This window comes from Ceratotherium simum, chromosome 26 (genome assembly GCF_057802395.1).
Source record: "Ceratotherium simum simum isolate JZ-2026a chromosome 26, ASM5780239v1, whole genome shotgun sequence".
NCBI classification, from domain to species: domain Eukaryota; kingdom Metazoa; phylum Chordata; class Mammalia; order Perissodactyla; family Rhinocerotidae; genus Ceratotherium; species Ceratotherium simum.
In genome coordinates, this window is record NC_141925.1 from 360,084 (window position 1) to 383,684 (window position 23,601).

General features: G+C 50.0%; 1 protein-coding gene across 2 annotated transcripts in view; it reads right to left on the minus strand.

Annotated features, from left to right (window-relative positions):
- The window catches only part of AXIN1 (axin 1), a 56,440-nt gene that overhangs the window by 14,720 nt on the left and 18,119 nt on the right, over positions 1-23,601 (minus strand). For both annotated transcript variants that reach the window (XM_087449261.1, XM_087449262.1), the window contains exons 3-4: positions 6,994-7,134; positions 2,986-3,082 (exon numbers count right to left, since the gene is read on the minus strand). In XM_087449261.1, the coding sequence (XP_087305387.1) occupies positions 2,986-3,082; positions 6,994-7,134 (238 nt within the window). The remainder of the gene's footprint in view (positions 1-2,985; positions 3,083-6,993; positions 7,135-23,601) is intronic.

Genomic DNA, 23,601 nt, shown 5'->3' on the forward strand with positions numbered 1-23,601 from the left:
GTTGGATAGGTGTCCACATGAGACGTGACTGATGAAGCGTGAAGTCTCTTCACTTTGAACTTCAAACCAACATCACTGAACCAAATGCTGCACTTTCTGCCCCAACCACATGGCCGGGCTGAGTTCAAGGCTGCGGTCCAGTCCTCCCAGGCATGACCACTGTGCCCGCCGTAGGGCTGCTCCAGGGACCACGTCTCTCCACTGAGGCAGAGCTCTGCTCCCTGCAGCCCCACCCTCTCCGAGTCCCGCCCAACTGCACCCCCTCCCCCAAAAGAAGGCACCTCAAGGCCCCTCAGCTGAGCCACCAGACAAGCAGACTGGCCAGGGCCCCTTGGATACCGCAAAGCTCCCCACACTGCAGATAAGCGGGTGATGGAGAGCTTCTCCTCACGCTGGGCCCCAGAAACAAAGGCCAGGCAGTGGAAGAGGCTGCTCACCTCTCGCTCCCCATCTATGCTCACCGCCCCACCGTGCTCAGCCCACTCGGGCCACGGTCCATTCCCTTGAATGCGTACACAGCTCAAAAAGCAGCAGCTCATGAAACCTCCCCGGACAGCAATCAGGACTCAGAGACCACCAGCTTCTCTCTGGAACACACAGGACCTCCTGCTTTCACTCAGTGCTTACCAAAGGCCAGGCCCAAGTCTGCGTGCTGCGCATGCAAACCCTCTTAGCCACCCTGCAACGGCCCAGAGACTGCGGCAGGCAGCCTTCCAGGCCACGGACTGTCCACACCAAGCAGTCAGGCCAGGTTCTCACCACTGCACCACTGCCTTTCTCACCTCTAAGTTCCCACTGAGAGTTAGTCAAGATCTTCCAGAACCTAGGGACGCCTAGCTTTCTTCGATTCTGGAACATTCTCCCAATGGCACCTCTGACTCTTGCCCCTCCCCAGCTGTCTCCGTCCTCCTCTCTGTGAGGCATTCTGGGAAGTCTTTCCAGGTCTATACTCCAGCTCACCAGTTTGCACTCTAGGTTTTGTCTAATACTGTTTAATTTATTGAATTATAACATTTTTAATTTGGAAAAATCTCAAATTTGCAGAAAAGTTGCAAGAACGATACAAAGAAATTTTTTCTGAATCTTTTGAGAGTATGTTGCCTACCTGATGCCCCACCACCCGGAACTGGTTGGGATGTCTCCCACACATGAGGACTTTCTGACACAAGTACCCCCAGACTCCGAAGCCCGGCAGACCAGACACTGCCTTCTCCTCCTCTGCCAACCCAGGTCTCCCCTTCGAGGCCCGAGGTACGCTCAGCTGGGCCACCTCTCAGGCCTCCTCAGTCTTCCTTGACTTTCATGACCCTCTGACTTTTGAAAATTAGAGGCCAGTTCTTGTATAGGATGGCCCTCAACTTGGGCCGTGTCCTGGTGACGTTCCGGGCAGGAGGCCCCCAAGGGGCACCAGGCGCTTCTCGCTGTCCTCACAGAGGCAGCATCCATCTGTCCCATCACTGACGATGGCAGACCACGGACTCAGGGGGGCCCGCAGGTCCTCCCCTAAAGTCGCTTTTTCCCACTGTGTGTTAGTATTTTACGAGGGGCTATTTGGGATGATGTAAATATCTTGCTCCTCGTCAAACTCTCTATTCGTTGGTTATGTCACCGTAGACGCACAGATTCCAACATTACTGCCACTAACTTGGATGCTCCCACTGTCTGGGCCTTGGCCAGCAGGAGCCCTTCCGAGCGGCTCTGGTGTCCCCTCACTCTCTCACTTTCTGGGATTCAGGATGCCCGGGCTCCTCTTCTGCCTCCCCTGCTCAGCCCTGATCCCGAGTGTAAACGTCCACTGAGCAGGGTGGAGAAGACACACACAGCCCCGCACGGCGCGGCAAAGACGCCCAGGCTCAGGCCCAGACTGCCCAAATAGTAACATGAGTCAGGCTGGGCGCTCCCCCGGGGTCACCTGCAGCATGCACACACGTGCAGGCACACACAGGCACACACACATGCACCTTCACTGTCTTCCTCTTTTTCCTAAGCAGACGCCATCAGTGCCTCCTTCAGGCCAAATCTGCGCCAAGGGTTGGCTGGGAGATGACAAAACGCTTGACCATCCTTTTCTTAGAAATATCAATAAACCAACATCCTTTCTTCTCAGTCATAAACAATCACTCTTCTTATTTGCAAATTCAAATTCTGCAGACAAGCTAAAGGACTAACCACGGAATCCTGATTAGGGAGGGTGTGTGCATACTGAGAAGTATCCACTCTCCCTGCACAGAAACCATGAATGAGCTGCCGCCCTCGGCGAAGACCCTCCCATAGGCTCTCATCTCCCTCTAAAAGGTTTTCCCTTCAGAGCCGACGTGTCCAAATAAGGAAAGTGATCCCACGTTCATCTCTGCAGGTGGAGATAGGCTGTGCCCGTCCGCTCCGGGCTCTCTGAAGCCCCCGGTGGCCACAGTCAGGAGAACCGCTATCATCTCATCTTTATCCAGGAGTTGCAGCTTTGAAGTCAGGTTGCCCACGTGATGACTCCCACGGTTCAGCCACAGAGAGGCCGATGCCCCGTTTCATCTTGAACAAGCAGTGGTCACAGTAACTTGAGATTGGGGGCACTGAGGGGCGCCTACAGGCCTTCCAACAGAGCCGCAGTCAGGTGGCCCGTGCAGGGGTCTGGCCTGGGCACAGAGCCGGCAACGGAGGCTCCGAGCTGCTTGCCCATCTTGAGGAGAAGCACCTCATTTAACATGAGGGAAGAGACGGCACGGTGCGTGCTGCGTAAGGGCACTCCTGCTCTTCCGGTTTGACGCAGGCAGGGCCTACAAGCCATCTGCGCTGCCTGCGCCGCGCTGACCACACACTAGGCCTGGACACCAGCCAAGCTCACCAGAAGCCAGGCAAGCACCTTTCCCATTGGCCAGTGCCACAGCAGCCCAGTCAGAGTAGGGAGAAGGGATGGGCACAGGTCCGAGAGAACTGGTGAGCCCCGGACTCAGCGATGGGGAGTGTGAGGGCCACCCAGTCGGAACTTACAGGAATGTGAGGTAGAGGCACCCGCCCGTTGACCTGGACGCTCTCTTGCATCTCCCGGCGGTGCTGCTTGCGGATCCTGTAGGGTGGGATTCCATCCCTGTCCAGAGAGAGAGACCCCGCGTGAGCACAAACTGAACAGCTCCACAAAGTTTAGCTGTGCGTGTGCCTTGATCCAGACCCACACAGCCTGCTTTTCTAAGGTCTGATAGCTAAGAAAAGTTTTTACATTTTTAAAGCAGGGGAGGAATATGTGACAGAGACAGTAAGTGGCCACAGAGCCTAAAATATTTACTAGTGGTCCTTTATGGAAAAGGTCTGCCGATCCCTGCTTTATCACTGGGGTGGGACGCAGCATGCCTCGCCAGGAGGGGTGCTCTAAATGGACCGGAAACAGTGGAGGGCTACAAGATGGGCAGCCAAGACCATCTAGATCCCACTGAAAGACTTCCCAGGTTCCATTATTCTGCTTCCTTCCAGGGTAAATTGATAAAGCAGTGTAATCTCTCTGAGAGATGCCTGAGTTAGTTTTCTTGACATAAGTTTTAGTTATGAACCCTTTTGAAGATTATGATAAAAATAAAATTATAGATTATCTTTAATATAACTAAATACACTTACTCAAGATGGATCCAGATTTTAACACATACTTCACTGCACATACGCAATCCCTAAAGACTCCCCAGTCCTCTCCCCACTATTCACAAGCTACTCTGGGGAGCACAGCAGCTGACAGGAGCCAGAGTGACCCAGAGATGCCTGCCAGAGCAGACTCCAGAGAGAGCCCCACGTCCTCCGCACTGAAGGACTCCTGAGGAAGCTGCTACCTCCCACCGCTAAGCGGCTGAGTCTTTCAAGTGTGCGACTATTGAAAGCCCTCGGCCTTCCTGCTGCCCAGCAGGTGCCGTGCAGGCCTGTGTCAGCGACTCCTGACCCCTCGCCTCCTGCCCGAGCACTGCCCATGGTGGGGTCCCCAGTACCCCACGTCTCAGGGCTGAGGTACTGCCAGAGCAGTGCCCTTCTCACCTGACAGCAGGATGCACACACGCAGCCACAATTCTGACTTCACTTTATTTACGGCTGCCCGGCCAAGAGAAGCCGCCGCCTTGCCCCTCAGTGCCCAGCCCACAGTGCCTGGTGTGTTCTGGCCCACGTCCCAGGCAGCCGCATGCCCACCAGCTCGGCAGCTTTGTTGGCAGGCAGGCGGCAACATTCTCCTCTTAAGATCACAGGCCTTGGAGCCCAGTCTGGATGGAAAGGGCGCACTTTGGTTTAGAGCAGGGCTGAGAGAGGCTGTGATGGCCTCTCTCTCCTGTAACTGCCTCAGGGCCCTGCTGTCGGGGCACCAGCGGGGTGCTGCAGCGCAGCTGGCTCAGCCATCAGGGGGCGGGGGCGCAGGCGCTCAGGAGTTAGACGTCAAGAACAAGTGAATCACTCGCGTTGAAAACATCTTTACCTGCCCCCAGGGTTTTGTTACATGCCCCTGAGCCACCAACTGTTTGTTTCTCCTGTACTTTGACAGGCACTTAAAACTTCTGCGCCTCTGTGGATCAGGCCTGTGCTCAGACGTCAGGACCACAGTCGACAGACTAGTCAGCTAGCCTGGTGCTTCTGCAGTGGGGCTGAGGCACTGGGTGCAGCTGCCCCCAACAGAAATAATTCAGATGAAACACACAATCCTATATTTTGCCTCTGACATATATTTAAACATCTGTCATGATTTTACATTCTAAATTCTTGACTAGTCCTACATTTCTTAGTCTCAGTGTAAACCAAGATGAATAGAATATCAGGAAAAAAAGATATTTTTAAAATTTTAGATCCTCCCTTTAGCAAACATATGTCCTTTCCTTGGAGAGCATTAAGAGACTTCGAGAAAACTTCACGGGCACATTAATTTTAACAGAGTTTTGGGGAAGAGGAAAACCAGATGCTACAAATGCATGATCTCGTGCTGCCAGCTGCTTGTGGGGGCTGTGGCGGGCTGTGTGGGCTGCGGGGGACTGTGGGGGGCGCAGGGGGTTGTGGGGGCTGCAGGGGGCTGTGGTGGGCTATGTGGGGCTGCAGGGGGCTGTGTGGGGCTGCGGGGCGCTGCAATCATTTTACACAATACTTTATATTCATGGCAGATACTGTTTGAAACAACAGTATTTTTTTGTGTGTGTGAGGAAGATCAGCGCTGAGCTAACATCCATGCCAATCCTCCTCGTTTTGCTGAGGAAGGCTGGCCCTGGGCTAAAGCCGTGCACATCTTCCTCCACTTTATGTGGGACGCCGCCACAGCATGGCCTGACAAGCGGTGCGTCAGTGCGCGCCCAGGATCCGAACCTGGGCTGCCAGCAGCAGAGCGCATACACTTAATCGCTACACCACGGGGCCGGCCCCGAAACTCCAGTATTTTCAAACAAGAAGTTGCTAGAAACATGTCAACATTTTATCTTAAAGATTCAAAATAAAGGAGAATGAAACGATCGATGAGATATACCCCACACAGAAGCTTGACCTAAGGGACAGATCGGTCTGGTGAGGTCACCACCGTGTGGTCACTGATGGGGCAAAGAGAAAGAACCCAACAAACACAGCGCTGGGGGCTGGCTGACTCTGGTTCAGAACAGCACGTGAGATCCTCCTATTCGTATGCTAAATTGGAAGAACGCTTAAAGACATAGCAGATGAAAGGTACAAACTATAAAAACAGTATATAAAGCGGGACCGCAATTTAAAAATGTGTTCACCTACAAAAAGACGGGTTTAGGAGCCCTTTTTTTTTTCTTATTTAAACCTGTCTGACTCCCCAAACTTTTCACATGAAGAAACAAGCTGGGTGAGGAAGAAGTCCCCGGTGACCAGCTGACAGCTGCTGCCCCACCAGCTAGGAGTCCTGGCTGTGCCCCCACCGGTCTCATGGGGAAAAGACGTCGGTGGACGGCTGTGGGCAGGCTCACACCCGCTCGTCATCACAGCCAAAGGCTTCCTGCTGCCCTAATGCTGATGGAGGGCGCCCAGGGGTCAGCCCCCAGGCCCAGGCCTTGGCCCTGGGCAGAAACTTCCCATCAGTGGTGGTCAGACAGCAAATGGCGTATGGACCAAAAGCTGGGCAAGTCTGATATTCATGGCAGCCCAGTCAAGACCCCAAATGACCTCAAGGGCTGGACGGGCAACGCCCTGATGTAACAAGAGAGCGTTCTACACTTTCAAACTTCTAATGTGCACCTGGGTCCAAAAAGCCACCTGCTAATGCCAAGGAGAAGGTGTCAGAAACAGGCACTTTCCCTCAAAGGGAGGGCTTCCCTGGAGAGGATGATGAAAAAATAAGGTCCGCTGTCCCCAACAAGGGATGTGGCGGCTCAATGTGGCTCTATGTGGTCACCAAGGCCTCTCGGGGACACACAGCCCTGGGAGCTGTCCCTGAAACATCCGGGCACTGGAGCCAGCACGGAACCAGCTGTGCTGACTTCCCCTCTTGCTCCTGTCTCCCTGTCCCCCCACACTGAGTAGATGACAGGGACTCCTGACCTGATATGACAGTTTCTGGATTAAAAAAGGTGACAAGCCCAGAGCAGCATCAACAAGAAACATATCCACACAGCAACGCAGTCTTTCAGGGACGGGGCTGGTGTCACCAGCTCCTGGGCAGGCAGCCAACCCACTTGGTCGCCTAGCTTTAAAGTGAACCCCCAGACAATGAAAACCAAAGAGAAAATCAGAACCTAAGCACTCTAGCCTCAGTAGCTCTGGACTTTGCTTCAACTTCACCCCTTGGTTTTCCCCTGTCAAAGGCTCCAGCACCCTTGGCCTTGGAGAGAAGCAACTAAGGCAAAACTCAGTTCTAGCCTGCGCTGGGATCTTCAACAACTCTCCCTGCAGTGCAGCTTGTCTACATCAGACGCACTAACACCGAGTTGCAGGGAGGACGACGAAACCTTGTCTATGAAGAGAAAGCCCCAGCTGGGACTGGCACGGGCTGCCATGCTCCAAGGGGGCTGCACTTGCCCAGGCAGGGGGACTCACACGCTGCTGTCGGTGAGGGACAGGCTGTCGGCGTCGCTGGACAGGCTCTGCTGCTCACTGTCGTTGGCGCTGGTGGCTGGGGCGAGGGCGTAGCCGGAGTTGACATAGTAGGGGTTGACGGGCTCCCGCCAGGATCCATACCTGCAAACAAGGAGGGCACGTGAGCAGTAGTCCCACAACGTCCTCTCACATTAATCCACATTTTCAGAATCATCTGGATAATACACCTTCCTAATATATGAAATAGAAATGCAAACAATTCACAAAAAAGAGCAAAAAGGGCCGGCATCTCCATGCTGCCTCCTGCTCCACTGCTCTTCCCAGAGGGATTGGTTAAGCCCTGGGCATCTTCCAGATCTTTCCTCTGCATTTAGGGAGACATGCAGTGAATACACACAATCATCTGGGTTTGAGTTTTCAGGCACATGACTAGAAACGGGACCTGGTTGTTCTGTTCTTTCTTCTTCTTTTTTTTTTTTTTTAATTTTTTAATTTTTTATTTTTTCCCCCAAAGCCCCAGTAGATAGTTGTATGTCATAGCTGCACATCCTTCTAGTTGCTGTATGTGGGACGCAGCCTCAGCATGGCCAGAGAAGCGGTGCGTCGGTGCGCGCCCGGGATCCGAACTCAGGCCACTAGCAGCGGAGCACGCACACTTAACCACTAAGCCACTGGGCCAGCCCTGTTCTTTCTTCTTCTAAAGAGCACTGCTTACAGACCGACTTGCTGCAAAGCAAGCCCAGTGTCACCAGCAGCAGCAGCACTGGTGCTGGTTCTCACAAGAGCCTGACGACACAGTAGGTCACGACCCCATCCTGGAGCCGGCCAGGACCCTTGTGCACAAGTCTAAGTGCCCCAGGACGGAACGTGGGGACGGCAGGTGAAGGCACGTGTGGGTTTAACAGAAGCTGTCACATGCCCTCCGGTCACTTCCTACCAGGAGCAGTGGCCATCCCTGGGTGGCACTCACCACCACTTGAGTTTGCATTTTCCTGATTAATGTCAGGCTGGCAGTTTTGGGTGTCATTTAAGTTTCTTCCTCTTTATCTGTTCATACCTTTCGTCCACTTTCTGTTGGGCTGTTTATGAGTTTCGTAGTGACTTACACAAGTCTTTAAACACTCTTACTATTTACCTCTGGTTATATACGCAAAAAACATTTTCTCCCTAAACGTCACTTTGCTTTTTTAACTTTGTTTATGTTGATTTTGGTTACACAAAAGTTTTTTATTTCTACGAAATGGGATTTACCAATCTTTTCCTTCATAGGTTCTTTTTTTTTGAGGAAGATTAGCCCTGAGCTAACATCTGTTGCCAATCCTCCTCTTTTTGCTGAGGAAGACTGGCCTTGGGCTAACATCCGTGCCCATCTTCATTTACTTTATGTGGGACGCCGCCACAGCATGGCTTGACAAGCGGTGCGTCGGTGCGCCCTGGGATCCGGGCCTGCAAACCCCAGGACGCTGCAGCAGAGCGCGCGCACTTTACTGCGGTGCCACTGGGCCAGCCCCGCTTTTTTATATCTTACATAGGCAGCCCCTCTTCATTCCAACACTATAAATATGTTCTACTTTTCTTCAAATGCTTCAATAATTCTTTTTAATTCAGATCTTTACCTGAAATGTGTGTGTAGAATCTACCTCACTCCTTTGCACTGACGTGGAGAGCCAGCTGTCAGTACCACATACTGAACAATCGTTCTTGTCCTGAGTAATTTTAAATCCACTCCCTCGTACCTTAACCTCCCTCACATGTGCCCACCTAGTCTGGGGTCCACACTGTCCTACCGATCCATGCCTCAGCTCTACCGACCTTGCACTGCTGTCACGACAGTGTGTTCTTTTTTTTTCCCCCTTTTCTCCCCAAAGCCCCAGTAGATAGTTGTACGTCACAGGTGCACATCCTTCTAGTTGCTGTATGTGCGACGCCACCTCAGCATGGCTGGACAAGCGGTGCGTCGGTGCGCGCCTGGGATCCGAACCCAGGCCGCCAATATCGGAGCACGCGCACTTAACCGCCAAGCCACAGGGCCGGCCCCTCAACAGTGTGTTCTGACACCTGCTCCTCTTCCCAAAGACTGGCCTTGAAGAGCAACATCTGTCAGGTCTCCATAGTTCACGGTGAAAGTGGGAAATCACTAAGAGGCCCCCTGAAGGCTATGACGCGATGGGGGCCCATCACGCCTGTGTAGGTGGCTGGAGTACCCGTGTCAAATGCTCAGCAATTTGCACTCTCGGCCCCAGTCATGGGCCCCCCAAGCTCCAGCCTCACTTCTGATTAGAGCATGGCTGCAAACAGTCCTCGAGCACTCGCCATATTCATGAACAACAGCCTGCGCTGACTGCCGGGGACCTGGAATGAATGAGTCACCTCGTCCCTTGGACTTCAGTGTCCTCGGTGCAGAAAGAGGGGAAACCTGATAGTTTCTAAGGCAACAGAACCCCTTGTGGACCCCAATGCCCGCTGAACAGAACCTTCTGGAAGCCCTGATTCGTGCTGTGCACATGCAGGAAAAGGCACTCTAACAAGATGGCAGGACCAGGCACCTCGGTATCTTGGACACCCACCATGCAGGATGTGTGGGGCTGGGCTGGGCCAGGCAGTGTGGCTGGAAGAGAGGTCCCAGCGAGTAGGGCCACCTTCCCCAGGGCCTCAGCCCCCGCATCCTGGATGGAGCAGCACCTGAAGCCACAAACACGAAAACAGTGCCAGCCACGATGCCCCTCTTATTGCAGCCATCAAAGCCACAGTAGTGGACGGTGACGCAGCCACGTAACTTAACCTGCTAGCTCAGAAAGCAGGTGCTCATGGTCCCCGCTCCATACTGGGGTCGCCGCTCAGAGGGCCAGTCACTGTCCAACACCACACTGTCTCTCTGACCCACCCGCTACAGCCTGAGGGCATCCCTGGAGGCAACCACCGCGTTCCAGCCACGGGAGGGCAGCGGCAGGGCAGCGGCAGGGCTGCGAAGGGTCTCAGGAATGCATCCCGTCTAAAGGCTTACAGGAGGGAGGGGACTCTTCAGAGGCTCGGACACCTGTCCCCAGATCCTGTGTTTGTTTATGCCTCCTCGTCTAGACTATACCTGACACGGAGCAGACGAGATGACATAAGTATGCAATGTCACACTCTTTAAGTATCATAAACTATTATTTTTAAATGACACTGTTATTCCTCTGGTACTTAAAAAATAAAACCACACATAGTGTCACCATAACAACCAGTGCACTGTATTCAGATCACAGGCTAAGGGCTAAACTGTTTTTCAGTTTCCCTGTTACTTTTTCTTTTTCTTGTGAGGAAGATTAGCCTTGAGCTAACATCCTTTGCCAATCCTCCTCTTTTTGCTGAGGAAGACTGGCCCTGGGCTAACATCCACGCCCATCTTCCTCTACTTTATATGGGACGCCGCCGCAGCATGGCTTGCCAAGCGGAGCGTCAGTGCTCGCCCGGGATCTGAACCTGCAAACCCCGGAGCCACCAAAGTGGAGCACACGCACTTAACTGCTACTACGTCCGGCTGGCCCCTATCTGTTACATTTAAGGAATATTAAACTTTGGCAACTTTGTATAAACATCCATTTGGTCAAACAAACAAAAAAAAAAGGAATTCAAATTAAAGGAAAAAAACCGTTCTTAGCACAGAGGCCCGAGCTCACAATGCACACTGACGAGCATGGGGGTTCTGTGCTCTGCAGCCCGCACACCCACATGCACCCACCTTCACCCTCCCCCAGTGTGGCGAGAACCACGTCCAGCAGGACCCAGCCTTCGACTTCCATGCATCCAGACGGTCTGCCTTCCTCCTCTGATAGGTCCCAGGTGTGTCTTTCACATGTATAGAAAATCCATCGTTAAGGCAATAAGCAGGAAAAACATGGATTCTGAATTTTCTATAGCCCCCATCACAGAGCAAACCCCACTATGCGCATGAGCTCCAAGTTCAGATGACAAAGGGAAGAGAGAAGAAACAGCCAGATGAGAGAGAAGAACAGAGAGGAGGAGGAGCCGCCAGTTATCCATTTACCTGTTTAAAGTTCTAGACAGTGAAGACAGCTCTTGAGACTGAGACCGTGAGTGTCCAGCTCCTGCTGGGGGAACAGACACCGCTGGGCCTTCACTGCAGGCTAATGCAACACAGAAAGTTCTGGCCAATGATGTGTGAGAGGAAATGTCATGTAGGGGACTCCAGGACGACTCCCTACAAGACAGTGGGGAACCGGGGGCATGTGGGTGCATGTGCACATGTGTGCATGTGTGTGCTAGTGTGCAAACACCCGCACAGAGACAGGCACAGATGCAGCAAACTTATGAGGTGGTGCATCTAGGGAAACTTCCAATTTTCCTGCAGCTTCCAAAGATCTCAGAACAAAACCTCGATGGGACCCACACAAGCACATCTCTGTGCTGCATGCTCTCTTTGTTGCTGTCTGCAGGACTTGCGTTGTTCATCTTTTCACATTAAACCCCTCTATATTCTAGGGGCCGGCCCCGTGGCTTAGTGGTTAAGCGTGCGTGCTCCACTACCGGCAGCCCGGGTTCGGATCCCGGGCACGCACTGACGCACTGCTTGTCTGGCCATGCTGAGACGGCGTCCCACATACAGCAACTAGAAGGATGTGCAACTGTGACATACAACTATCTACTGGGGCTTTGGGGAAAAAAAGAGAAAAAAAAAAAGAAAAGAGGAGGATTGGCAATAGATGTTAGCTCAGGGCCTGACTTCCTCAGCAAAAAGAGGAGGACTGGCATGGATGTTAGCTCAGGGCTGATCTTCCTCACACACACACAAAAAATTTCTATATTCTTTTACTTTTGTGTCTTTTGTAAGCAGCCAGCCTTTTAAAATCCACTTTGACAATTTTCCTTTCAATCAGATCATTTGGTCCTGCTGCATGTGGTGTGACTACTGAGAGGGCGGGTCCACCATCCTAACATTTGTTCCCTCTGTATTTGGTGTGACCACTGAGAGGGTGGGTCCACCATCCTATCATTTGGTCTCTCTGCATTTGGTGTGACTACTGAGGGTGGGGGTCCACCATCCTATCATTTGGTCCTGCTGCATGTGATGTGACTACTGAGAGGGCGGGTCCACCATCCTAACATTTGTTCCCTCTGTATTTGGTGTGACTGAGAGGGTGGGTCCACCATCCTATCATCTACTTTGTTTGTCCCATCTCTTCTGTTTCCTTTTGTTCTTCTGGAATACTTTTTATTTTCCATCCCCTCCCCCTAATAAAGTAACCCTTTTACTATTCTTTCGTGCTTCCTGTAAAGATTACAACAGGTACCCTTGATGTATCAAAGTCCAATTAGCTGCATTTTCCCTCCTCCCAGGGAAGACAAGGTTGGAATTCACTCCATTCCCCTCCCTCACACACTGACGTGCCATCATTGTCCTGTATTTGAGTTCTCTGTATGTCTTACACCCCACAGGACATCATTAGTATTGTTTTACCCCATCGACAGTCACCTAGAGTTCCACACACCTTTGCTCTTTCCTTCCCCTGTCAGGGAGTTTCCACTGGAGAGCATTTTCTTTCTGCCTGAAGAACATCCTTAAATATCTCCTTTAGTAAGCAGCTGCTGGTGATGACTTTCTCAGTGTTTGTCTACCTGAAGCTGTCTTTATTTCCGCTTCATTCTTGAAGGGCATTTTCACTGGACTGGAATTCAAGGTTGGTAGTTATTTTTGATTTCTAGGTAACCCTTGTACACTATTGGTGGGAATGGAAAATGGTGCAGCCATTATGGAACACAGTATGGCAGTTCCAAAAAATTAAAACAGAATTACCTTAGATCCAGCAATTCCACCTCTTGGTACATGTCCAGAAGAATTGAAAGCAAGGTCTTAGAGAGACATTTGTACACCCAGGCACTTGAAAATGTCGCTCACTGTTACCAACTTCTCCACCTGCCGCTCCCTGGAAGGTGACGAGGTGCCAGCCCCACCCGCCTACCCCACTGTGGCCACTGGCGCTGGGTTCTCAGGCTGGCCAACGGCTCCTCCGCCCACCCTAGCGCTTAAGGCCGGAGAGCCACATCAATCCCTTACTGTAACTCACCTTGGCTTGCTCCCCGCGCTGGAACCCTGAAACACCACAGACCAAGCGCAGCAGGCAGCCCAACACTGATACACTACTAATAAACCAAAGGCCAAACTCTGATTTCCTCCACTGTCCAGTCACGGCCCTCAGAGTCATTGTTATCTTCCAAGGTCTAGGCCATGAGTGCACACTGATTGCCATGTGTCTTCAGTCTCCTCTACACTGGGGTGGCTCCTCAGTCTTCATCCTTCCCGACCATGACCTTCTCATGAGTGAAGGCCAGTTATCCTGGAGAACATCCCTGTGTCCTCGGGGTGAGGTTCGTATCAGGCGTTTTTGGCGGATGGACAAAAGTGACGCCACAGAAGTGATGCAGCATCCCATCAAGAAGAATGCCATGCTGGGTGATCCCGATACTGGTAGCAAACCAAGTGCCTGCCAAGTTTTCCCACTCTAAATTTATTATTTTTCTTCATAATTAACAGGTAATTTGTAGGGGGATACTTTGAGACTATATACAAATTCTGTTAACTCCCAATAATTTTCTAAGTCCATCATTTGATCTTTATTTATTAGCTGGCATTCTACTGTAAGGAAGAATTTCCCTCCGCCTGCATTTATTTACGTGTGGACTCTCAGATTCTTATTTTCTCCAGTGGGTTATAATCCATTCCTTTCATTTCTGCTCATACCCAAGCATCGCCCCATCGGTCTGTGAACACCTCAAGGATACAAGACAATGTGATAAAAAACGAGAGAGAGAAAGCCACGGGGATCCCTGCAGAAGGCAGCTGGGTGGGTTTGGAGAGACTCGACAAGCGAACGACCTGCCCCTTCCTGAGGGCTGGCCTTAATCTTTCAGACCAGCTCCTGCCCGAGCCTGGAGCCCATGCCTGACCTCAGTTAAGGGACTAACCTCAGCTACGTTCCCACCATAGGACCCTTCCCCCCTGCCATATCCAGGGAGGGCTCTGGCACTAGAAAGGCAAGGGACAGTCACTGAGCAGACAGAAGCCATGGACACAACTGCCGCTGGCTTCCAGAAACGTAAACTGAGGCGTGTGGCTGGGGACACACGGCCATCATCACCTCAGGGACAAGGGGAACAGGCATGAACTGCGCAAGAGGACTGAACACCGCACACAGCAAAGAGCCTGAGTGCACAGCCAGCCCACGGAGGCCCAGCCTACGGGGTGCCAAATACAACATGCCCAAGACCCTCCACACTGACCAACAGCTGCCACGGGGTAGAGACTTTTGGCCAAGCGTCAGAGGGTGGTTCTTGATCCTATGATGGATCAGCATAAGTACACAGCCACCTCACCAAGGATTCCATTACATCAAGTCTATCTTCCTGTCTGGTCCTTCCTGAGCATCCTGGGGAGGAGGGTGCTGGCGTGGACACATGCACCAGGAGGGGCTGGAAAGATGCTCAGGAAACGAGCAGTCATCGGAAGGATGCTCAGGCACAAGGCACCACTTAGCAGACAGTCCTCGGGTGCAGTCTGCAGGGACCCCGTGGCTGCGTCATGACGAGCAGCTTCCAGATTGACTCGTAAACAGCATCCGGCCAGATTTTATGGGTAAACAGAAGCTTGACAAAAACAACTGGAAATAATGTCAGTAGAAGGTTACAGTATGAGATCACAAAGTCACCAACTACACATTAGCTCATGAGACATACAAATGAATTTACGTGATAGCTATTTTGACAAGTAATAATTTACACTAGAAACATAACGACCGTCCATGTTATTCACTTCTTCTCCACAAAACCACCGAAGGGAAGGGGCATCCATGGAGCCCAGATGCTGCCAGGGTGGTCATCAGTCTGCACCCACGGAGCCAGCAGACAGGGCAGGCGAGAACACCAAGTGTGTGTCACCAAGCAATCTCCAGCCGAAAGCAGCTTCCGATGACACCAGCCCTTCCCCAGAGCCTGGTCCTCACTGAGACCCAAGTGACAGCACTCATGTGCATGAGCCCACACCCGTCACGACCCGTGGAAGCAAACAGCTGGGCTCTGCCCAAGCCTTTAGGGAAATGGATACTGCTGTGCCCTCCGGTCCTAAAAGCCTAGTTCTCTTAGATGAAGGTACGTAAACTGCTTTTTTAAAAACAGCTTTACTGAAGGGTGACACACAACGCACTGCACATAATTAAAGCATACAACGTGATAAGTTCTGACGTATGTCTACACCTATGAAACCGTCACCGTGACCAAGACAATGAATGCAGCCATCACCCCAAAGTTTCCTTGTGCCCCTCTGTAATTCCTCTGCTAGTCCCCTACTCCCACCTCTGTCCCTAGAGGTTAGTTTGCATTTTCTAGAATTCTATATAAATGGCACCACACAGGGAGCACATGCTCTCTTTTGTCTGGCTTCTTTCACCAGGCACTGCGATCCTAAGATCCACGCAGGCTGCTGCCCTATCAATCAGTCTGTCCCTTTCACACTGAGTGGTATTCTGTAGCACGGAGGCCCCACGGCTTGTTTTTCCATCTGCCTTGCAGCGGCCACCTGGGTTGTTCCTAGAATTGGGCGGAGCACACCTCCCACAGTAACAGCTCGCCTGTGCACAGCACTTCACAGCTGGCAAAGACCAGTAGCCTCCCCACCCTTTCTCTTTACCAACAGGAGGGAGTGTGAGTCTAGACCAAAGCTGGGCAGGGGGCTGCCAGACCAGAGCTCTTGCTACCACCCTCAAGGAGCCGACAGCTGAGTGAGAAGGTCACCATGCAAACCCAGAGAGACACCACAGCCTTCGGACAGGGCTCCGCCCAGTATCCATGTGTCACTCAGAGGCCCAGCCCTTCGGAAGAGGAGAGGAGGGGCTGGGTTCCTCACAAAGCAACTCGCTCCCACAGCTCCGTCTTCTCACACTACAGAGGCGTCCAAACCACAAGGAAATGACCAAGACAAAGGCGCCAGAACGGTTAGGCTGGACATTCCCTCATTTCAAGTACGCCTCTGTACAAAACGTAGGGCACTGACCCACAGGTAAGGTGTGCTTGCATGTTTCTTTGAGCGGCAGCAACAGTTCAAGTACATGTTGCCCACACTCACACACAGATACCATTACTTATAAAAACAAATAATTTACCTCTCCATCCAAAGGTCAAAAAGTTTACACTAGGGCCGGCCTAGCAGCATAGTGGTTAGCTTCGCGCACTCGGCTTCAGCGGCCCGTGGTTCGCAGGTTTGGATCTTGGGCGCGCACCAACGCACAGCTTGTCAAGCCATGCTGTGGTGGCATCCCATATAAAATAGAGGAAGATGGGCACGGATGTTAGCCCAGGGCCAGTCTTCCTCGGCAAAAAGAGGAGGATTGGCAGATGTTAGCTCAGGGCTAATCTTCCTCACACACACAAAAAATGAAATCAGGCCAATGTCAGCTATAAAAATCTCTATTTTACTTCCTCCAAGCAAAATCAGGAATTTGGCCTCTATGCAAACGCTCAGCCAAAGTTAACAGCACCCTCCACCGAGTCCCTGCACGCCCCCACTCATACACCCCTTGTGAGCTCTACTCAGATGACAGAGACTCAGGGTCACCACTGGGGGCAGGAACAGGCAGATGTCAGGGCTGAACCGACAGGCTCCCACTCACACAGGGACCACAGGGCCCTTGCTGCCTCTCTGATAAAGCACTGAGATAACTTGCGATGGGACGGTACAAAAGGCTGAGAGGACCAGTCAACCGGTGGCACCCGGTGGGAGCCTCCTGCTCGGCCACCATGTTGGTCACCTTCTGGTTTCTCACTCCTGCAGGACTTTATTTATTTTTATTACATGGCTGGTGCACCCTGCCCAATGAACCCCGCCGTGCACCACGGTGAATGAACTCTGAATTGCACAACACATCAAAGGCCCTTCATGGTCAACACCCAACAATAAGATGGGAGGACGCATGTTCTGTGGAACAGGCACAGCACAGACTGGACTGCATGGCCGCTGGGTGGCCATTCGCACTTGCTCCCCCCAGAGGCGGACAGCGGAGGACCCTGGCTCTAGAGAGTCCCGCTCACCACGACTTGCCAGCTACTGACCATGGGGAAGTCGCCATTCTTCCCCTGCCAAGTGGAACCACAAGAGTCAATTCTTTATAAGGGTTCCAAGCGTCTTAAGGAACGAGCACCCCCAAAGTGCTTGCCGAGGGTAGGCATATGGTGCAGAAAGCCCTCGACATACACCGGCAACCATGTTGTCCTGGCATGCGTCCCTCCCATCGAGCAGGAGAAGGACTGAGTGGTGAAAGCTGCAGGTCACAGTTAAATCCCACGATTCCAACTTTCCATGAGTTGATACCAGCACACAACAAATGAGATTCAAGGCTCTAGGGTCAGAAGAACATCACACTCACGGGAGCTCAAGCCTCAGGACCTGGAAAGGCATGCAGCTTCACAGGAGAGAGGGACGGCGGGGGGTCCCACCTCGCATCATTTTCTTTTCGCCACAATTCTTTTATGTAGCTAGCTATGCTACTCACACCACTAACTCTCTAAAATAACTGAAGATACACCATGTGGGGGGAAAAAAGACGATATATGTGCCAAGACGACTCTAGAAGGATCTAGATAGAGCAGTGCTCTCTCTGAGCAATGGGATATCAGATCATTTTTTGCTTATCCATATTTTCTAATTTTCCTGCACAAATGTATGTCTTACATAACGCCGACAATAATATGTCTCTGTACATTATCTCTGCAGAGCAGTTATGAAATGTATGGAACGATATATATGAAGAGCACTTTGAAAATTAAAAAGCACTATACAGAAGCCACTTGTGGAACTTACTAGTGAGAGCTCAAACACAGTGAGTTAACAAAACTAGAGACCTCGTTCCTCTCTGCTCAGCAGATCAATCAGCTTTACCCTGCTCACTGCCGGTTTCCTAGGTGTCAGAAGTCCCTTCAAGGGCCTGGACTTATACAAATGTTTCACATCAGATTTTTAGGTTCACATGGATCTGATGAAGAGGAACTTATGTGGTAGTGTTTAAAAAGTGGACAAGAAATGTTTTACAGAATCTGCCATCATGATTTTTAATGAATTGTCCTCATTGCAATGAAGGGGTCAGCCTGCATGCAGCACTGCTCTCCCCTGCAGACCCCAACCCCTCACTCCAGCCTTGACCCTCAAACAGGAGCTCCAAGGAATTTACCAGTTCCAAAGAAGAAGTGCCAATCACACTTCACAAATTCAAACAGTCACAGCTGCAAGAGACATTTAGAAGTGACGACTCCTAACAAACTGTGGGCAATCTGAGTAATTTACCAAGACGCTATCTGCACCTATCCCTCTGAGGACCATCAAATACGAACTAGAGAACCACAGGAGACTCCACACATGGGCCTGCTGATTTCAAAATGGCAGACCACGTGTCAGAGTCACAACCTCTTTAACACAGGTCTGAATCAGTCAATAACCCAAAATGAGATGCAGACGCTTAAAATCCCAATCCCAATCCCAAGATTCCACACAACTCTGGTAAGACCAGTTCTCAGTGTTGAAGCTACCGGACCAAAACACTGACTTGAAAAACATGGCTTGTTGAAACTAAAAAAACATACACTTATGAATCTAGCCAAGGTCAAAATTCTGTTCTTAAAACAGTATGATTTATTCCCTTGAAGTAATTCAGAAGCCTCAGTTCACCCTCTTTACTTCATAACTCCATCAGGTAATTCTCAAAACCTTCTCCAAACTGACAGCTCGCCTGAGAGCCCCAACACCCGTGGGAAGCTCACGCGCAGTGTCCGACTCTGAGCACGTGGAAGAAGCCTCTGTGCAGAAAGCGAAAACCTGAGGGAGGAAGAGGAAATCTTTAGGAACTTTGTTTTTATGAGAGTTGTTTGATTTTTCTGCTTACAAGTTTTCTTTCACAATGTTTCAAAAGGATTTTCTTTTTAAAGGAGTTTCACTTTATCCAAATTAACTTAACACGACCACATTATGAGAAAGCCCAACTACACAGGACTTACCAAAGGTTTTTCTACACGTATGGAGAAGGTACAGCGATAACCGGGACGTGTGAGAACAGATGGCCTGGGCTGCTTTTATCTGCCAGTCTTTCTGTTCACCATGGAAATGCTTTGTCTTTCAAGTATCTCCAACACAATTCCACATAACACCATAAAACTTTACATTCCAAAGCGAATGGAATTTCAAAGAGTCACAGCACAAATCTGACATTCCTTCAGTTCTGTTCCCTCCATCACTGGGATCTCCACGAGGCAGGCCTCTGCCCAGGCCTAACCCCGGCCCGACTACTGTCTCAGAGCCAGCTCCAGGCCTCGTGGGCCCTGCTCAACACCGCCATGTCCACGGCTGTGGATGCAGAGGCCACCCTGAGGGTGAGGCGTGGCCACACGCTGGGAACCCAAGGACCAACAGAGGGGAGCTCCAGGTGGGGCTCCAGCACAGGTGCGCCATGGGCCTTGTTTTCTGCCCCCCAGCGACAGTGTCAGTGACGTGGGCTCAAATCGTCTGAAAACTTGGTTAGCCTGCCGAGGAGAGCTGATCGCTGGGCACAGCCCTTCCTGTGCGGCCTGCACTCATTTCCTGATAGTGTGTTCCTATCGTTCATGGTGTGTTCCTCGTTCAGGCCAGTTAGTTATGCTCACCCTCTTCCTCAGTAACGAACTCAGCCACTAATGCACCCAGGCACCTCTGTCACAGGGCAACGGGGCAAATACACCCAGGTGGATAAAAGAAGTGTAATGCAAAACACAAAGAAAATCCTGAAAATGTGTACAGTAACTAGTAAATCATCTTTATGCCTGAAAAATGAATATATACACAATAGATCTAGAGTTTATACTCAACGTATACCATATCCTGTGTGATTAACCTAATTTTTTAGGTCACATCCATTTCTCATAAGAAAATTCCTATTTTAAAATGTATTAAGTATTAGAAATAAAGAATATGTTCATATTAATTTGTACATGCAAAAAGACATCTGGAAGGACACACAATAAGTTACTCAGATGATTTACCTCTATGTGGTGAGTCCTGGCTGGGCAGGGAGGCAAAAGTGTTGAGAGGGAAGGGAGGGGGTTCAGTCCTTTGAAAACATTTGAGTTTTGCAGCCCACGGAGCATCTCCTTCAACTTCCACTCGACAACCAGAGATCACTGCCACTGCCTTCGACGCCGGCAGTGGAAGGAACACCACCGAAGAGCACAGCTCTCAGGACAAGTAACACGGACCATCTAAAGCACATCCAGAGAACCAGGGACACCTATTGGCAACCACTCCTCTCTTCACAGACTTTCTTGACTCCTATTTTAAAACCACAAGACAGGGGCCGGCCCGGTGGCTTAGCGGTTAAGTGCGCGTGCTCCGCTGCTGGTGGCCCGGGTTTGGATCCCGGGCACGCACCGACGCACCGCTTCTCTGGCCATGCTGAGGCCGTGTCCCACATACAGCAACTAGAATGATGTGCAACTGTAACATACAACTATCTACTGGGGCTTTGGGGGAAAAATAAATAAATAAAATTATAAAAAAAAAAAAACACACGACAGAGCCATCGAACACAAGGGCCCCTTGAAATCTAGCTCTAAACAAACAGCTGACACGTAAAATACAGTGACCTTGACTTCTGCTTGCACACCAAACCACCTGCAAGGACAACTAGAAAAAAACGTTTTGATCTATTTAAAGGCAGCAGAGAGCTACCAAGGCAATGAGGTCTTAAGGGGCCAAAATATGAGAGAAAAAGGGAAAACAGAGGCAAGCCTAACCTCTGGGCCCACTTTACTCCTTGAGCTTCTCAAGCAGTGACTCAGAGGCTGAGAATATGAGAACTTGCAGGATTCTTAAGTGGGTGCTCTGAGCAGGCAAAGAGGTGAGCCCTGGTGAAGACCCCAATGGGCTACATACTCCGAGAAGGGACGCATCTGAGCCCAACCAGCCTTCCTAAAGACTAACGCCCAGTGTCCCGTCAGACTGGCTCCTGCTTGGAGCACGGTGATGTGTCCCCACACTAAAGGCCAGTCAGAAGCAAAAGTAAAACCTCACTGGAGGAAAATGTGATCAGGAACTTCAAACGATCTCAAAATTTTTCATATACAATGTCTGGTATTCAATAAAAAACTGCCCAGCATACCAGGAGACAAGACCAAATGACTGAAAAACAAGAGAAAAACAGACAATGGGAACAGAATCGCGAAATATCCCCATTTTGAAATTTTAGGACATTAAAATATATGTGATTAATGGGTTCAATAAGTTATAAGACAAGCTGGAGAGTTTGAGCAGAGAATTAGAAATTTAAAAAAAAGAATCAAACGAACACATGAAGTTAAGAACTCAACAGACAGGCTAATAGTAGAGCACATACAACTGAAGAGAAATGAGTGAACCAGGAGATAGGTCTGGAAAATATCCATACTACACACAGTGAGGAAAAAAGGACAGAAAGGACTGAAGAGGCTTACAGAACAGGGAGGTCTAACGTACAAGCGACTGGACTCCCAGAAGGAGAGAGAGAAGAGAACAGGAGCAACACCTGAAGAGCTGATGACTGAGAACTTTCCCAAATCATGACAGTCATCAAGCCACAGATTCAGAAGCACTTCCAACCCCAAGAAAGATAAACACCCACCACAGTAAAACTTCAGTATTTTACCAAAGACAGAGGAAAATCTTAACAGTGGCACCAAAAAATGACAAATTACCTTCGAATGTGCAGCAGTAAGACTGACACTTGACTTCTCCACAGAACAACAGGGCCACAGGACAATGGGATGGCGGCTGAAAGGAAGCGGCCACCCCAGAGCTCTACAGCCATCAGGAGCATTCCTCAACAGTTACAGGGAAATAGAGACATTCCCAGAAAACTGAGAATGCATCACCAGCAAATTGACACCAAAAGAAATACTAGAGTTCCACCTGTAGAAGAAAAATGATCCCAAATGGGAGCTTAGAGAAGCAGGAAGGAATAAAAAGAAATGGAAAGAGTAAATATTTGAGTAAATCTAAATGATTAGTGACTACATAAAAATAATGATTATGTCTTGTGGAATTTAAAATACATATACAAATAAAATAAACAACAACTGCAAAAAGAGCACTGTGGGGTAGGTAATAGGTAATTAGTGTTAATTTAACCGTAAGTCTTTGCATTTTCTGGTAAGTGATGAAAGAACCAACCCTCATTATACCTGAATGGGTCAAGGATGCATGCTGTAATCTCTAGAGCAACCACTTAAAAAGCAGTACATAGATGTGTAACAAGCTGACAGAGGGGAAATTTGAATAATAAAAAACATTCAGTTAACCCAAAAGAAAGCAAGAAAGGAGAGAGAGGTGGAACAAATAGAACATAAATACTAGGAGACAGCTTTAAATTCAAATATATTGGTAATTACGTCAAATATAAATCAACTAAATGTGCCAATTAAAAGTAGATAATATAGGGGCCAGCCCCGTAGTGTAGCGGTTAAGTGCGTGCGCTCCGCTGCTGGCGGCCCGGGTTCGGATCCCGGGCGCGCACTGACGCGCCGCTTCTCCGGCCATGCTGTGGCGGCGTCCCATATAGAGTGGAGGAAGATCGGCATGGATGTTAGCTCAGGGCCAGTCTTCCCTCAACAAAAAGAGGAGGATTGGCATGGATGTTAGCTCAGGGCTGATCTTGCTCGCGCGCGCGCGTGCGCACACACACACAAAATAAATAAATAAATAAATATTTTTTAAAAAATTAGATAATATGGATTTTTAAAAAACTAACCATATCCAGCTTATAAGAGAAATAAGTTAAATATAAGAATATAAAAGAGTTGAAAATACGGGGCCGGCCCCATGGCATAGTAATTAAGTTTGGTGTGCTCAGCGTTGGCAGCTCAGGTTTGCGGGTTCGGATCCCGGGTGTGGACCTACACCACTTGTCAGCCATGCTGTGGCAGCAACCCATATAAAAAATAGAGGAAGACTGGCAACAGATGTTAGCTCAGGGCAAATCCTCCTCAGCAAAAAAAAAAAAGTTGCAAACAAAAGATTGGGGAATACATAAACCATGCAAATACTAATAAAAGGAAGTTGGGGTAGCTATACCAACATCAGACAAAGTAGATTTTAATTTAATTAATTAATTTATTTTTTCCCCCAGAGCCCCAGTAGATAGTTGTATGGCATAGCTGTACATCCTTCTAGTTGCTGTATGTGGGACGCGGCCTCAGCATGGCCAGAGAAGTGGTGCATTGGTGGGCGCCAGCGATCCGAACCCGGGCTGCCAGCGTCGGAGCGTGCGCACTTAACCGCTAAGCCACGGGGCCAGCCCAGACAAAGTAGATTTTAAAGCAAGAAGCATTATTAGATACAAAGAGAGAGATTTCGTAATAATAAAAAAGTCAATCCACAGGAATATATAACAACTCTAAATCTGTATGCATATAAAACTATGGACTCAAAACACATACAGCAAAACCTGACAGAAATAAAACAAGATACAGACAAATCCACATTCATAATGAGAGATTTTAGCCAATAAATTCAGCCTCAACATTCATTAGTAGTGGCACGACTGAAATATATAAGCCATAGCGTGGTTC